This window comes from Mustela nivalis (genome assembly GCF_964662115.1).
Source record: "Mustela nivalis genome assembly, contig: HAP1_SCAFFOLD_690, whole genome shotgun sequence".
Lineage (NCBI taxonomy): Eukaryota > Metazoa > Chordata > Mammalia > Carnivora > Mustelidae > Mustela > Mustela nivalis.
The window spans coordinates 213,250-230,320 of record NW_028135973.1 but is presented as its reverse complement, the minus strand read 5'-3'; the positions used below and the strand labels follow the sequence as shown (position 1 = coordinate 230,320).

General features: G+C 47.1%; 1 protein-coding gene across 3 annotated transcripts in view; it reads right to left on the bottom strand.

Moving 5' to 3' along the window:
• The window catches only part of USP7 (ubiquitin specific peptidase 7), a 63,273-nt gene that overhangs the window by 24,180 nt on the left and 22,022 nt on the right, over nucleotides 1-17,071 (bottom strand). The window contains exons 1-4 of one of the 3 annotated variants that reach the window (XM_082750115.1): nucleotides 13,085-14,827; nucleotides 8,193-8,297; nucleotides 2,442-2,640; nucleotides 537-675 (exon numbers count right to left, since the gene is read on the bottom strand). In XM_082750115.1, the coding sequence (XP_082606241.1) occupies nucleotides 537-675; nucleotides 2,442-2,640; nucleotides 8,193-8,297; nucleotides 13,085-13,115 (474 nt within the window). In that variant the 5' untranslated portion in view covers nucleotides 13,116-14,827. Of the gene's footprint in view, nucleotides 1-536; nucleotides 676-2,441; nucleotides 2,641-8,192; nucleotides 8,298-13,084; nucleotides 14,828-17,071 lie in introns of those variants that run through there. The other 2 variants (XM_082750114.1, XM_082750116.1) reach the window with 2 other exon arrangements.

The following is a 17,071-nucleotide window of genomic DNA, read 5'->3' as shown; positions in this document are numbered from 1 at the left end:
TTAGAGGAAAACACTACTTTTTCCAACCCCCACATAGTGCTTCTGATTTTGCAGTGTTTTGATCTGCTTTAACTAATGTCCTCTGAACAAGATCAGCAAGGGCTAGATTCCTCCAGGAAGCATCCGGGAGGCACTGGGAAGTGATCCAGGGCATGGCCTGAGGCACCAGCACTCGGTCCCCAGAGCAAGGGTTCGGAGAGGTTTCGGGGATCCAGTGCTGGAGGGCCGAGCAGGACACTCCTGACGACGCGCTCCTGGGTTCCACCTCTCCCAAGAGCAGCCGAAACACCTGGGCCTGAGAACTGAGGAGGTTCCCTGAAATCACGCCCGACTTGGGTACGGCCCCCCACTCCCCAAAACTGCCCTGTCGGCTGCTTAAAAACCTCAGCCAGCAAACTGGAGGACACACAGTTCCGGACACCTGCCCCACTTAGGAAGCACACATTTGATGCTAGAAGACGCAAGGCTCTGAGGAGTGAAGGAACTCGGGAAGGAGTAAGGCTCAGATTACTCCGTGTAAACAGTCGGTTACTTACGCTCCAGGCCATGAAGTTGGAAAACCCCCAATCGTTCTCCTTGTGGAAGAACAGGTGGCTAATGCGGCGGCTGAACGACTTCTCGTCGTCTCTGTAATTGATGATCTTCAGCACGGCTTGCGCGTGGCAGGACCACGACCTGTTCAAGGAAAACCTAAGCCTCAGTTGACCGATTCAACTGACATCTGCTCACTTCAATAACACAGTACACAGAACTTCCCACATTAGTTTTCCTTTTTCCTCTTTTATTTTTTAGGAGGGGTGGGAGGAGCTGGGAGAGCGATGTATTTACTTCTAAGGGTGAACAAAGCTAAAAGAGTTTGGGGGTGCTCCTAGGCCACCTGTAGTGATCCGACCCGTGGTTGTAATTTCTTTACGAAGTTTTAGGTCAGGTTTTTTGTTTGTTTGTTTTTAAATTGCTACCACTAAAACAGAAAAGTTTCTGAATTTTCGATACTGGTCTTCAGATTCTATGAGAGGCTGGTTTTCTAGTCACATGGTAGTTTTTAGTATCTACTCCGGGTATTAGTGACACAACAGAACGAGAGAAGATGAGAGTTGTGCCCTCCAGGAGCTCCCCCCTGGCCACAGCAGCTCACGGGCAGAGCTGCTCTGGCCGCTCCTGAGGGACTTCAAGCAGAGCCACCGAATCCCGGCACAGCCTAAGAGCCCGTGCTGCCATCAAGGTGGGCAGAAATCACAAAAGGGCCTCTGGATCAATGTCTAAAAACCGAAAGGCTACAGCCCTTGAAAGGTCCACTAAGGGCTTGGAGCTAGAGACCTGAGCGCAGCGTCAGTACCGGCACTATGCTGGCTGGGCCGGCCACGCTGGACACAGCCCGCTCGCTATTTCCCCAATGACTGTCAGCGTGAAGTTGTCTGTTAGACTAATGTGCAGCCCAAATACTCACCAGAAACAGATCATAATGGGAACACAGGAAGAAAAAATTTAACCTACACACAGGTCCTGGCTGCAGCACACACCTGGCTTCGCACTTCTTACCCATCCCAGCCAAGAGCCCAAGGAAACGACTGCATTCCCTGGGGCCTGGACAGAACAGGGAGGGCCAGTGCCCTTTGGGTAACAGCCTTCAATGAGAACTCCAAAGGGCCACCGCCTGGGGGTGACCACACAATCATGGTCCAAGGAAGCAGCCTTCTCATGGGCTCCTCAATAGGGAACGAGAAGGACATGGTGACCTAGTGATCCGGGGACCCCTTCAAACAATGTCAACTAAGCTTCTGAGAAATGCTGAACAGTGACAGTTTTTAATTCCTTCTCCTTTTGAGAAGGAATCGGGGGGAGAAAATGTGAAGCCTTAATCTTTAGTTTCATCTGAATACTGGGACCATGAAGACTTTTCTCAATTTGAAGACATTTCATTACACACTTTTTAAAAATGACAGGAACAAAACAATATTCCTAAAATAAGCTTAAGAGGCCCATGTTGTAATGCCCTCCAAGAGTGTTTTAATTCGATCTTTCTGAATCAACACACAGGAACTGGTTAACACAACGATGGGGAGGCCACGGGACCGGAGGATTTTCCTGGACTACAGTTTTCCCTTCGGGCAGTGACTGATAACCTACCAAAGCCCAGAATTCAGTAGTGAGCCCGTGCACAGGGGCCCGATTCCAGGTTCCGTGGGCTGGAAGATCCTAACACATGAACCTCACTTTCTCATTTGCAAGAAAAACAGACACCTTTTCTAATTTGGACAGAATACCTACCAGTGAGTTTTAAGGAGGGGAATGTATTTCATCGAATGTAAAATCAAAGGGCTATGTAGAGGCAGCAAGGAAACTCAATACCGTTAAGTTCAAAGAGGCCGATCAGATCGGGCCTCCAACCGCATAGCGTAACTATTTGTGGGTTTGTAATCGCATCATTTAAACTGTCTTACGTGGAATCAGATTCAGCATTGCACTGGAGAAAGAATCCTACGCTTTTTTGGTGTGGTCTGTCTGGATAAAAGCGTGGCATCACCATAATCTTCCATGGCAGATTTCGCACAAAACACGGAGGGCTAAGGACCGACTCACTCAGTCTGCTGAAGCGCTCGACAGTGAACTGAAAGGTCGCCTCGGAGCGCCAACTCGTGTCTGCAAGAAAAGGCCGTGTCAATCACAGGGCTCGGGCATTGTCAAACAGCACCGACGGCCGGCGGCCGTGGGACCCCGCGTGGAACAACCAACACCTGCGGGAACCCGCAAGCTAACCGCTAACCCTGACTGCGGGAAGCGAGAGCGTCCTTCCCAAGCACTGATAACCCACAACAGTGCGGTGACACAAGCTCATGTGTGAGTGAAATTCAAACCCCGAGGGCTAACGACACGCACCTGCCTGCCCTCCTCGATTCCAGAGCTCGGCCTGTAAGAAAGGTCTACTCTACTCTACTCTGGCAATTCCCAAGTCACCCTCGGTGGGTGGACAGGCCCCTGCTCGTGGGACACCTGCTAGAGGCAGGGGCGCCGGGAGGAAGAGGGAAGAGCTGACTTAGGCCCGGTCTGCAGAGGAGGTGGGGGGAGGCGCGAGGTGCTTGTGGGTGCACAGGGTCCACGGGGCACCGGAGAGAGGGCCACAGCCATGCCCGCCATAGCCCAGCACTGTTTGAGAGACAAGACTGCTAAGAAGTGAGCCCCAAAATAAATGTTAACTTCACCAGTTCTCCATTTCTGTGAAAATACCAGCCTGGACTCCTGAAGGGGGATTAACTTAAAGAGAAAGAAACTGGTATTCTTCTCCACATGAATTGTAAAAATCGTTTTACATTTACTCAACAAGACCTGAAGGCCAATTTAGGGAATTAAGGTTTCCTCCAATAGAAAGTGGAGTATGGATAGAGTGCCTCTCTCAATTACAAGTCCCACTTTAGGGGCGCCTGGGTGGCTCAGTGGGTTAAGCATCTGCCTTCTGCTCAGGTCATGATCCCAAGGTCCAGGGCTGAGACCCCCAGCGGCCTTCCTGCTCAGCGGGGAGCCTGTTTCTCTCTCAAATAAGTAAATAAGATCTTGGGGAGGGGGGAAAAAGTCACACTTTAGAACTGCACCTTTGACTGAGATGGTGACTCTTCATTTACAGGTGACACTGGCTGCTGATGAGCCCTGACAAGCCCAGCAGCGTCTGCGTGGGCGCTTCTCAGCTCCCGTGAAGGGCAGCCCTCCCCAGGCTGCCATGCATCTTACTGGCTGGCACTTTTACAGAACGCCAGGAAGCGGCTACCCAAGGTCAAGGTGCCAAACTAATCTCAACGTGCTTTCTCTCCACTTCGGTACCTCGTGGCCGCAGACAGGCTGCAGTTCACCAGGCGGGACGAGAACCATCAGAGGTGTGCCCCTCTAAGGAACACGGAAGGCTTTGCCTGGTTTGGCACCAGGGGCTGTTCTGGCATTCCTGACCCTCAAGCCCCTGAAGCACCATGGGAGACTCTTGGGCTTGGGGAAGAGCATGGTAGGGACACGCTGCCTCCATCCTTCAGTCTTCAAACTTCGCTAAGACAACCAAAGCCCGGGATACGGACTCCTCGGGCTCCGAAGCGCGCATGTGTGCGACTACCTGAATTGCTCTGAAGAAAACATGTCCATCAATCCTCATGAGAGGGCGGCATTCTTTACCAAAGAAATGAGAACCAAAAGTAAGCATGACAGCTGGCCCTGACCCCTCGCGTCGACACTCTTCCTCCCCCGATGTCTCGGCTCCGTGTAACCCGGCTCCACATACAGCACAGAACCTTCGGAAGGAAGGGCTGCTCCAGAGGGCGTGTCCCATCTCAGAGCTGCAGTATGTACCCAAGCTTCCTCAAGAGGCAGCAAGGACTTAAACCCCTCGGAGGGGCAGAAGTCCCCGAAAAGGCCAAGAGATGGGTTCAAGGTCATATGTCAGAATGGCTTAGGAACAAAGTGGGCCACTATTTCAGACTCACACGTGAGCTACATCTCAATCCTGCAAGGGGGCCCAAGACAGATGCCACTCCCACTTTGCAAACGAGGGAACTGAGGCTCCCGGAGGCTGTGGTGTATCTCATCTGAGGTGACTCACAAAACGAGCACAGTGGGTTTCAGTACTCAAGATCTGTGGCCCCTAAATGGTGATCTTGCTTCTGGTTTACAAAATGCCGTATTCTCGAGTTTAGTAACTCCCAAATGCAGAGCCCAATCAAACTGGCCTGCTTTATGGGAACCAAAGAAATGCCATCAACCAAATGAGAAATCACCTCGGGGCACACACTCAGGAGGCTGTGAAGAGCTCAATGTCCCAAAGCTCTGCCTCGCTTCTAACTCAACTACTGGCTTTCCGATACGATTCCATTCTTTGTCGGATTCGGTTTTTATACAGACACAAAATGAAACGTATCCTAAATACTTTTTTGTTCTCCCCCACACTTTATAATCGAATTCCAGAATTCATCCTAAATATTAAACAGGACCCAACAAAACGCAGAGGGCACCGAGCTGCTGAGAGCAAACCCTCCCTTCAGAGGCAGAGACGTCCCGCAGCCCCTGCCTCACACGCTCCGTCACATGCGCGGACTGACATTCCACCTCCCATTCCACGCACATCCTCAGGACACACTTACTTCGGGAAATATGCTAACTAGGACATTTAACATGAGCTTTCATGTGAATAAAATGTCGCCTTATGGCTCTCAACTCTTTGTAACTAATTACATAAATGAAAAATAACATTATATACCGAAAGGTCAAGGCAAGAGGGTCTACAAAAAGAGCAGAGCAGGCTAGAAACCCATCTTTGGCAGAAAGGCCTGGCCTGATCACACTTCCATAAGCAATTACAGGAGACATCAATGTCTTTGCCCAAGAAAACAGGTAAAAGTTACTCCGGGATTCTATTTTTGCGACTTCCCTGTGTCTATACTTACTTCAAAATTTAAAAAAAAAAAAAAAAAGGAAAGCAGTTCACGTGGGATTCTGAGGAATGCCCCACATCCTCCAGAATCAGTGCTTCATCTGAACAGAGACTCTACAACCTGCCCGAACACTGCACTTGGTGCGTTCCTGCGCAGCACTTTGTATTGTCCAGGACAGGACGATGCACGTCTGCTCCCTGCTGTCACCACACATCCTCAGCCTCAACACTCGGTCACCCACCACCTCCACCCTGCCCTCACACAGCAGCACCCCACGCCCGTTCATGCTCCCTCCTGATCTTCGCAGGGCAAAGGCCAATGAACAAGCCCGGGGTCCAGTTGCTTGAAAAAAAGGTAGAGGGAGATACGGTCTTTTGTTTTCTCTTAAGCCAGAAGCTTAGCCTGAAGGGTCCCCAGACAGCCCTCTCACAGTCATTTTATCAGACCTCTGTTTTTCATTCTTTTCAAGTCCTACTTAATCCCCAGACATTACTTTTGTTTCATGGGTACCAACTTATACTGGGGCTGTATTGACTCTAAAACTTCTCCTCTTCAACTACGGAAAAACAGAGTAAGAAACTAAAACATAGGCAGGTGCAACCAGAAAATGATTCTGACTCTTGCCCGTAATCCCACGTTACCAGGACTTTTAGATGCGCTCTCTATCTCCACCTAACACCTGTCTGTGCTGTCGGCCATTTAGCTTTTGCAGACAAACTCCCCTCCCAAAGAAGGCCCTTCTGCCCAGTAGATAAGCCTAATCCAGCATTTCCTGGATCGTGTGCCCTACTTTCCCATGTCAGGAGATTCAAGAAAAGGGTTTCTAAAGTTCAGAGTCTTGGGGAATCATTAACAAAACAAGTCTTTTGGAAAAGACATTAAGGTGCAGACAGCCCAGAGAAGCCCGCGATAGGGACTTCTGGTTGGCCCAGCACCCCTCAAACTTCCCAGACCACTCAAGACGTCTCACCACATGCTAACATACCACAGAAAAGAGTTTCAAAATACTTATCACGACTGGGAAAATGCTGCCTTCAACTAAGGCTTCTACTCCTAGAACCAGAAAAATCTCCCTCCCAGCCCCTTACCATCAAAGAGATAAAAATCTTTTCACTCTCTTATACTGGGCCTTTCAAAAGACACCTAAAATCCCAAACCAGGAACATGGTGCTACCGAAGACCACTCTGCTTTGTCCTTTAATACCCTTTCCCCGTTTGGTAACTCACTACAGGAATATTTCCACTATTAGGTTCTATGGTTTGGCACATTATTTACTACTACTAATGTAGTAGTTTGCCTGAAAAGGAAAGGGGTTTCATGTACATTACGGATCTCCTAACAGTGGTTCTCAAATGAGGCACTCTGAACCCCCCGAGACATCCGGCAGTGTCTATTTCTGGTTGTCAGGACTGCAAGGAGAGGGCGTAAGGGTGGGATGACATTGGCATCCGATCACGATGACAGCCCTACAACAAAGAATGATGCACCCAAAAAGGCAACAGTGTCAAGGTCGAGAAACTCTGCCCTTTATCTACATCTGCACCTCCTCCCAGGCCCCCCAAAAAAAACACACACGAGGAAATACTCCTTTGGAATTGCTCTGTGGCACTAGACAGGGGGCTCTCTGCCTAGGGTGGGCCAGTTACTGCTCCTCAAGGGACTGGAACCGTCTCCGCCTCACACCTGCACACTGGGCCTGGCCACACCTTCCCAACCGCACTCTCTGAATCACTTTCGGCACCTCTGGTGTCCGCACTAAAACCAAGAGCCCGGCGACCAGAGACCACACCCACACCATCGCCCTTGATCTAGTGGAAAGCGCACTCCACAGGTAACAAAGCAGCGGGGTGTAGACCACGCCTCTTTACCTTCCTCAGATATTGCCTCAGCCAGCTGCCAGGGGGTAAACGGCACTGTGAGAGAACGCTCAACTACGGCTGCAGTTTCTCACGGAGGCTGAACTTTTGGCAGGAGGTCTGAACAGCAGTCCTTCTGGTGGTGCAGCCCGTGACTGACGGTTCCTTTCAACTGCCCCGTTACTCCCCTGGGAAGGACACAACCCTCATGAGGATGGATGGACATGCTTTTGACAGAACATGGTTTCATATCACACTGCAAGATTCCAGGGGCGCATAAAGCGATTACTGGCTGCTACCGTTTCATGACTTTGACCTTGCAATTAAGTGTACAGGTCACATCTGGTAAATTATAAAGAAGAAACATCCTTGAAAGAAAGTGATCTCCTGGGCACAAAATGTCCATGCATATACCTATGCATACATTTTTTGCATAGAAGATACAGACCAAAAGTCAGTGTGGGAGAATGAAGCCCAAAGCTCGATTCAGACTTCACAACTAACGGGAGCGGGGAGGGATTATCAGCTACAGACAACTGATACACGCTACAAAAAGAATGCAATGGGAAGCCAAGTTCCAATGTCTAGAAGTATCTTGCTGCAAACAAAAAGGAAAGGAGAGTAAGATACACTTGTTCTGAACACTAACAGTGGCTGGGAAATCGCAAACCTGAGTAAACCCCCGTCAATTACAAACTTCTGTACTTAAACCTTCTCATCTAGGCTGGGGAGAACCACTTTGCCCTGAAATTTGCAGCTAATCTTGAAATTCAAAACCAAAACAGTCTCCTAAATTTGCCTCAGATACAAACCTCCTGAAAACTAGCTACACCTAAGGAACTCAGAAGTACTCAGGGAAGAAACCTACAGCACGTCTAGTTGTGTTTCTGAGAGTTTTCTGCCCAGTGCAAGTAAACCACGTGTACTCACCGTCCTCCATATCTTCCTCTGTGTTGTTGTGCCCATCACTCATGGCTACATTCCCGTTGATAACAGGGTTTTGAGTAATTCTTGGTGGGTCATCTGTATCTCCAGCTTTAAAGAAAACAGAGAAATTCCATGGTTTTTACCTTCAGGTCTTGGATTAAATAAATAAAAGCATATTTGTATTTTTGATGATTTCCAGTCACTAATACATCCAAATGGGCCATAATGAACACACTCTAACTCAAAAGGTGTTTACTAGTATGTTCACTAAATATGAAATTTGCTTTCAAAATGCTAAACGGGACGCAAACAATCACTACACCACATTTGCTGTATCTGCAGTAATATTTTGAAATGGCCTTCCTACTCATTAAAACTCAACCCCATGAGGTGCCACGGTGGCTCAGTAGGTTAAGCGTCTGCCTTCGGCTCAGGTCATGAATCCAGAGTCCCCGGATTCAAGCCCCAAACCCCACAGCGGGCTCCCTGCTCAATGGGTAGCCGCCTTCTCCTTCTCCTTCTGCTCCTCAGCCCGTGCTTGCTCGCTCTCAAATGAATCTTTAAAAAAACGAAAATAAAAATCAACCCAAGAGGAAATATTGTTAACTAAATATATACATAGCAATGTGTATTAGAACTTTCAATCACAAGTCAGTGCTTTAAAATATCAAATTGTGAGACTCATAATGTCACTAGACAATTACTGTGATAACTAAAGTATAAATCCATGTAAAAAACAAACTGGAGGTTGAGGGGATGGGGCAGAGGGAATGTGAAACGGGGTCCCTAGGAGGACTGGCATTTATAAAGAGTTGGAAAGGATTGAGAAGCACATAAAAAGATGAGCTAAGACTTCTTTTCTGTTTAAAAAAAAAAAAAAAAAGATGTTTATTTATTTGAGAGAGTGTGTACACGAGTGGGGTGGGAAGGGGAGAAGAGGAGAAACAAACTCCCTGGGCTCAGTCCCAAGACCCTGGGATCATGACCTGAGCCAAAGGCAGATGCTTAACCAACTGGAGCCACCCAGGCGCCCCTGTGTTATAGATTTCTAAATGCTTGCTGAAATGCAGCTTGACAAACATTTACATATAGTCAAAGGCATGGATTCAAAACTGTGAAGCAATGAATGGCAAATACAAGGTAAACTGCCTGGGTGGCTCAGTGGGTGGGAAGCCTCGACCTTCAGCTTGGGTCATGATCCCAGAGTCCTGGGATCGAGTCCTACGTCGGGCTCTCTGCTCAGCGGGGGGTCTGCTTCCCTTCCTCTCTGCCTAATCGTGATCTCTGTCAAATAAATAAATAAAACCTTAAAAAAAAAAAAACTATCATCTCGCACTGACGCAAGTCCTTGACTTATGAGAAAAAAAAGTTACCTCAGGACTTGGGATTTAAATAGCCTTCACTAGCCAAAAGGGTCCATACTACATATGTTAACCCTCTCCTGCTTCCAGATGTAAGAACAGCTCATTGCAACTAATGTGGCCCCTTTCTGTTGCCTGTACACATGCTGACTGAACAACAGTCTTAGCTATGAACAGGAGATGTGGTTTTAAAAACAGCTACGTAAGTGTGTTCTAGGCCTGTGACATTTGAGAGCCTTTCCCCCCCATTCAGATCGGCAGGCAATCTGATTCAGCACCACGGACAGCACCCTCCATGGTCCCCTCTAGACAAACCCCCAATTATCAGATTACATCTTAAGTAATGCCTGAATATAAAACATGTTTTTTCCCTTAAGCATCTCAAAATACACCTTAGAAATCCCTGGAGGCCAATAAACAGGTATTGAAAATTTATATCACTCCCAATTCTGATACTCGTCTTATTAACTATCAATACATGTATTTAACAACTGTGTTAAAGTTATTTTTAAAAAAAAACAAACATATATACATTTTTGAACTGGTCCCTCAACCATCTCTCTCTCTCTCACATACACGCACACACACAAAGTGGAGTGGGGAGAAGAAATTTTTTTTGCTGATGTTTAATTAGCTCAAACTCTAAAACATGTGCTTAAAAAGCAACATTTTTAAAAAGGCATTTTGAAATGTACTTCATCCACATATATCCTCCTAAATAAACACCAAACCATCATTAGGAGTATTTTATGGGGAAAAACCCCTATGAGGGACTATGAAATAAATTATGGCGCATTCCACCAATAGAGTATTATGCAGCAGTGTTTTATAAAGCAGTGTTTCAATGTACCTATATGGAAAGTTCTCTAAGCTATAAATTTAAAAAAATAAAAAAGATACCAAGCAATAAATATCATCACATGTAACCTCTGTTATAAAAGAGACAGAGTATGCTGGAGTAAGAACAAATAAATTCTCATTTCCCTTTACATGATAAGCAAACACAGGAAAGACACATCAACTATTCAGCTCTCTAGAAGCAGCAGTAGCTTGAGTCAGCACTATACACACTCTCACACCACACGAATGCACCATAAATCTTAAAATAATTTGCTTGATGTAGGCTTGGTATTTTAACTTAGTTCCTCAGTTCAAATCTGTCCCACTACAATTGCCTTAAAATATGGTTTTTCATGCATGATTCAAAAATAAACTCTGTATACAAAACAGCATCACACCTAAAACTAGGATGCTTTGTAGACATAAGCAGTCTGAACTACAGCGGGTCACAGAATTCCCCAACTGATTCATAATCCTAAAGATTCTAAGATCCAAGTGAATTCAGTTTATAGCTGAAACAAGACTATCTTTAAGGGTCTTGGAGTACTTTTTCACCGGAAGTTATAGTAATAATAAAAGTCAAGATCAAGGTGGGGCGCCTGAGTGGCTCAGTCAGTTAAGTGCCCAACTCTTGATTTTGGTTCAGGTCCTGATCTCAGGGTCATAGGATCAAGCCTGGGTTCCACACTCAGCAGGGAATCTGCTTCTCTCTCTCCCTCTGGCCCTCCACGGGCTCATGCTCTCTCTCTCTCTCTCTCTCTTTTTATTTTTTAAAAAGATTTTGAGTCTCTACAATAAATCTTTTAAAAAAATTAAGATCAATTCAAAAGATCTACAGATCAGTATCCACAGCACTTTACGGTATAGGGTAGGGGGGGAAATGGGCCATAGTTTTTCAGAAGTAGGATTAACTAAATGCAATGACTGACAAAAATCTAGTATTTTATAAATGAGGCATCCTATTCTAGTGTTAAGACAGGATTTCTCTGCAGTTGGTCCCTAAAGACAAAATAAATGGAGTTCTACGTATGAACTGGGTTCTCCTAAGCAATATCCAAAACTTTTTACACATTTGTGCTGTGTTGATCAATTTGCTCTTTTCCATCCTCAAGCATGGAGATGCTGGTCAGGCCAGTGGCTATGAAATGACAAGAAAGTCCCTCTTAGGTCCCTCTCACGTACATGAGCAATCTGGCCAGAGACAGGCCCCATGAAGCTTCCAACCAACTGCCATGGGGCCTTGGAAGAAAAAGCTGGCAACTCAAGTCTAGCTCCTAAGGGACTGAATGAATATCCAGTTAAAAAAAGCTCCTCATAAATGAGTTAGTTCAGCAAGAGGATTAAAAATTTAATTAAGAAACAGTAAATCCCTGGACCTGAATTCAATGATGAAAGTACCTAAAGCCCACAAAACTTCTGTATTTGACTTCCAGAAATATCTTCAATGGTTAAGACTGCCTTCATTATCATCAGAGAAGTGCAAGACTGGTGTGTGTATATGAATTTATCACTATATATAAAGTGATCCTGTTCCTGAATTTTATGTCCCATCTGATTGGACCTTCCCCAGATGTGTAAACTCTCATTTGGCCATTTGTGAACCAAAGCGCTCATTTTCTGACACACAATGGTCTCCAATAAGATTGGGGACATGCCTGGCAAGCACCAAGGACAACAGGGCATGCCTCAAAAAAAAAAAAAAAAAAAGTCTGAAATATGCCATATATTGGGGGAAGGGAGGGGAGTTATTCCAAAATGTATTTATGACACTCAAATACAATCAAAGATCATTTCCGTTACGTGTGACTAGTAAAGCTCTTGATGCCAAACCCTGTGACAGTATCAGAGGTCCAGTTTTATATATATACAAAAGGACACAAAATGCCTTTTCTCAAGACTAGAAACACACAGAAGAGGCTAACGTGGCTGGTTACGGAGCCTACAGATTTTCCTCCTCTTTCTCCTGAGGCGGCCACTCTTATATTCAGCTTCCCTTCCCACGGACTTCCATCTGTGATGTCATAACACAGGACTACTCAACAAAGAACACTGGCCCATTGCTATGGAAATGATGTGGCGCTAACAGTGCTGAATCCCACTCCTGGATGAAATAACAAAGCAGATTTTTCAATTTGCTGGCTTTGACATCTTCTGCCACTTCACAAAGATTACTCACACCTCTCCCCAACGAGGCTGGGGTTGAGGGGACAAACCACCGCCCAGGCTTCTAACTATGACGGCTGTGTACTGCCGCCCGGTGCTGCCTAAGCCACACAGACCCCAGCACACACCCAGATCCAGTCTCTGCTCAGGCCCCCGATTCCTCCTCAAACCTTCCAACTAGGGATCCAACGCAGTGAGCAAAACCACAGCTCAGTCTAAGGCCAGAGCACACGGAGTGCCAACGCAGCGTACTCCCAACTCCACCAGTTCACCTGGAATTCCAAGTCAAAAGCCCTCTGGCCGCTGCTCGGTCCTCCTCCCCTTGTCTCCTGGCATCCATTTTAAGGAATGTTACATCAAGTAGAAGTTTACACGGTAAATGAGAACACCAGTATCTTCCTACATACGGATTTCTTAATTAAGAACCCCAAATATATTTCAGTAGAATAGTTCAGAAATGTCAGTACTGGTTGTGGAAATCCATTAGTGCCTATGGACCCCCCACCTGAACCCCTCCCTGCCCCAAGTCACCTTCTCGTCCAAGCTTGTGGTTGCCCGCCATGTCTGCATGGCTCTGCAGTGCTATCTGCTGGGGCTGGGGCGGGGGGGTTCTCTCGTCCACATCAGAGTGACTGCATAGAATCTCCAGGAGCTCTAACTCAGAATTCTTTTTTTTTTAAAGCCCCCCCAACACACACACACAGAATTCTTGGGTTTGGGACAAGGAACATATTTAAGCAACCTCATCAATTTAGATAATCATTTCCAAAAGGCAAAGTGGTCCAGAAAGAAAGGGGAAAAAAAGAAGTCAGGAGTTGGGTTGCCAGTTCCTTAGCTGCTGATCTAAGTTGCTAACAGAGGAGGAAACTAGTGGAGGAAATCACAGGCACACAGCACACGAACTACATGTCTCCTGTGAATCTGAAAATCATCTCAAATTAAAAGTTCAGTTGAAAAAAGACAAAACAGAACACCCTTAAGCCGAAGAAGCAAGGAATGTAACTGATGTTAATCTTCCATATGGAAAGTTTCAACATGAAGCAGGCACCAGAGCACGCCCACTATTCTCAATACAATTCAAGGCACAAAAGGGCAGCCTAAGAGCGAGCTTGGGTCTGTGCTGAAGCAGGACCTGAAGAGCAAACAGGATGTAAAGTTTGCTTCAAGTGTTTCATGAGTCTATAACTCCATTTACTGAGCCCCTACTGAGTGCTGGGCCCAGTGCAGACATTCAGGTGATGACCACAAGCTCCCTTTACCAATGGATTCAGCGGCTTAAGGCTATACAGCTGGATGTGAGGGGCACTGCCCCCAGTGGGGACCATTCTCCGTTCTTGCTCTAAAAGCCCAGCTCTGTCTGCCCACATGGTCTGTCTGCCAGAAGGAGTGTTCACTCCTCAGATAAAGTACAAGTTAGATGGAGACCCCAAGTGAACCCAGAGGTACCAGTCAGGAAGAAATAAAGAAGGAAAAAGTCCTGAGTAAAGAGGCACAGTGCCGTTTTCTGTTGTTGATGATGATACAGATTTATTTATGTAAGAGAGAGAGCTCGCACACGAGCGGGCACGGGAGAGGACCCGAGAGAGTGCGAACATCAAGCAGACTCCCTAGGGAGTGCAGAGCCCAGTGCAGGCTTCACCTCACCTTGGTCATGACCTGAGCCAAAACCAAGAGCTGGACAAACTGACTGAGCCACGCAGGTGCCACAGCACGATGCTGCTTTGAAGGCTGAATTTCTTTATATGCTTTATTAAGTGCCTACTCCCAACAAAACCTATACCCCTGAAAATTTCTATTAGATCACCCTGACTTCATTATTAAACATACTGTTAAGATAAGTGTAGCTTCACAATTATTATAGAAGTAATAGAGCTCCACTTCCCTTCACCCAGATCCCCCGGCACTACTTTGCAAAAATCATAGTACAATGCATAACCAGGACACCAATGGTGACACAACACACTAATCCTATTCCTGTTCGCTTGCATTCTTAAGACACACGTGGGTGGGTGTGTCCACCCAGGAAAGACTCTGAACAGTTCCAACACAAGGACTCTTGGGCTGCCCTTTCATAGCCATCCCCAGACCCCTTGTGCACACGCCCCTCCCCTAACTCCTGGAAACAACACACCTTCTCCATTCCCATAATTTTTCATTTCAAGAATGTTATATAAACAAGGTATATAACCATTTGGAATGCCTTCTGTCACTGAGCATAATAACTCCCCTGAGACTCAGGTCAACAACTGTTTTCTTTGTATTTCAGAGGAGGATTCCACGGCAGAGACAGGACACACCATCTGACCTGCAAACATCTGAGTTGTTTTCAATTTGAGGCTATTACAAAGTAAAGGGGCTATCAACATTTTTGTACAAGTCCTGGTTCTATATTTATTTCTACTATGGATTTGAAAGAAAGAAACCTCACAGGAGCAAGGCGAGCAGTACAGAGATGAATAAGGGGTGATGATTCCTCCGTTCCCAATCCTAACACAAAGGAACCCCGCTGTCTCATGCACACCCTTCCAGGCGTCCTCACTGTTCCTATATACGCATATGCAACAATGTACATGCGTCTTCTCCTGAACAAAAAATGGTATTCACACTACACGAATAAATTAGAGCTACCCCAAGTCGGTATACAATAATATGCATAGAAATTTATTTCTGAAAAGCACCATAACCGGCCGTGATTTACTCAACCATTCCCCAACCAGGACTGCCTACAGTTACCTATTTTTGTTTCCTGCCACTTGAGTGATGTGACCATCGGTATTGTGATTTTTGTCCTCCTGCATTTTGTCACCAGGTCATCCTTCCCAAACGCACTGGACCCCTCCCCTCAAGCAGTTAGCCAAACTCTTCCCCATGCTCTGCCCCTTTAGAGCAGAGCACCTAAGACCACAAGTCTGCCAAATGACACCGAGCGATCCATCAGATGACCCAAGTCCTATACACCGTCCGGCTCTGTTCAGGAGAGCTCTTCCAACGCTCAGACACAGCTCCTTCCCTCTTCCTTTGCAGAATTTAAATCCAAGTCATGTGCTGATGTTCTGGTCCACAGAATAAATGCCAACATGCAGGCCCTAGCTAGGGCTCACTGAGAGGAGCAAAGTGACAGCTGAGAAGCCAACAGTAAGAGGCAGAGTGCAGCCGTTGGGCCTAGCTATAAAGGGAGGCAGTCCAAGAGACAGAGCAGGCGACTGATGCGTGGGACCCAGCAAGCGGCAAGCAGGGAGGCAGCCCTGATGAGGCCCTCGCAGGGGAGGGAGAGGGCATCCCCCAAACCAGGGTCTCACTCGTGGTAAGATGGCACACTCCCCAAGAAAGCAGAACCTCTGAGATACAAGAAGCGCTCCTGGCCAACGAGAGTACGTGGGCGCCTGGGGGCAACAGGGTGGGGGAGTCGACCCCACGCCTCCTAGGGGATTCTTCCAAGGCAACACAGGGCCTCAGGCAAAACCATGGACCACCTCCAGACCTTGGACAGTACCTGGGAGTCACAAAGACGTGACAGTCTCCCAAGGAGACAATAAAGTGAGGACGGTGGGTCCCAATAACCCTCCTCACGGCCCCGCCACAACTGACCTTCTCTTCCAAGACTCTGTGGCTCCTGAAGGTAACCACCTGTCACAGCCACTGGGTTGCAAAAAGCGGGTGCAGACCAGGAGCACAGGCCATATGCCACACTTGCCTCCCCAGTCACAAAGACCACACCCGCCGGGCGCCATGAGGAAACATGTCTCCCTGACTGCTCTCTCTGCCTTGCAAGGAACGTGGAGCCTCTCAGAAGCAGTTTCTGAATATAGTCCTAGATAGAAAACTTCAATCAGGCTTCAAAAAGATGCTTTCTAATCCATTCCCATTACATGACCAAGGATTCAACCTACCTCCCTAGAACACGGGCATGCCCTGTGAGCCAGCAATTATGGTAACTACCAACTAAGACAATATTCTAATTACTTCCTTGCTGCACACACTGCCTTTTCCAGGCAGGAATAATTTGAGGCAAAGGCTTGCATTTCCAGTGGGGCTGGGCAGAGCCAGCTCCCTTCTCAGTATTTTAGTCAACCTACTTATCAAATGTCTCTATGTGCCCAGAGCTGGGCTGGGCTCTGGGGTTCAGGAGGAACAGAGAGATAAGCCCCCGGGTGTCCTGGTGCTCCCCTTCTTGGGGGAGGAGACAAGAGAGGATAATTGCAACAGAGGGGAAAACACAGTACAGTCACAGTCACGGAGCCACAGGAGCACTAGCCTTGAAGGAAGAGGGGACATCTGGGTGGAGACCACCGAATGAAAAGGAGCCAGGCTGGCAGAGGCCCTAGAGAAGCACACTCTGGATAGAGCCAACAGGGCCAAGGGCACTGGGCGAAGGAAAAGGTGAGAGATGAGGTTCAGACAGAAGGTAGGCAGGGCCAAGGCCATGGAGGGCCCTGAAGGCTACGATAAGGACTCTGAATTTTTTAAATGTTCCCGCTGTCTCAGCAAGCCGCCCCTGACCTTCAGGGCACTTTTACA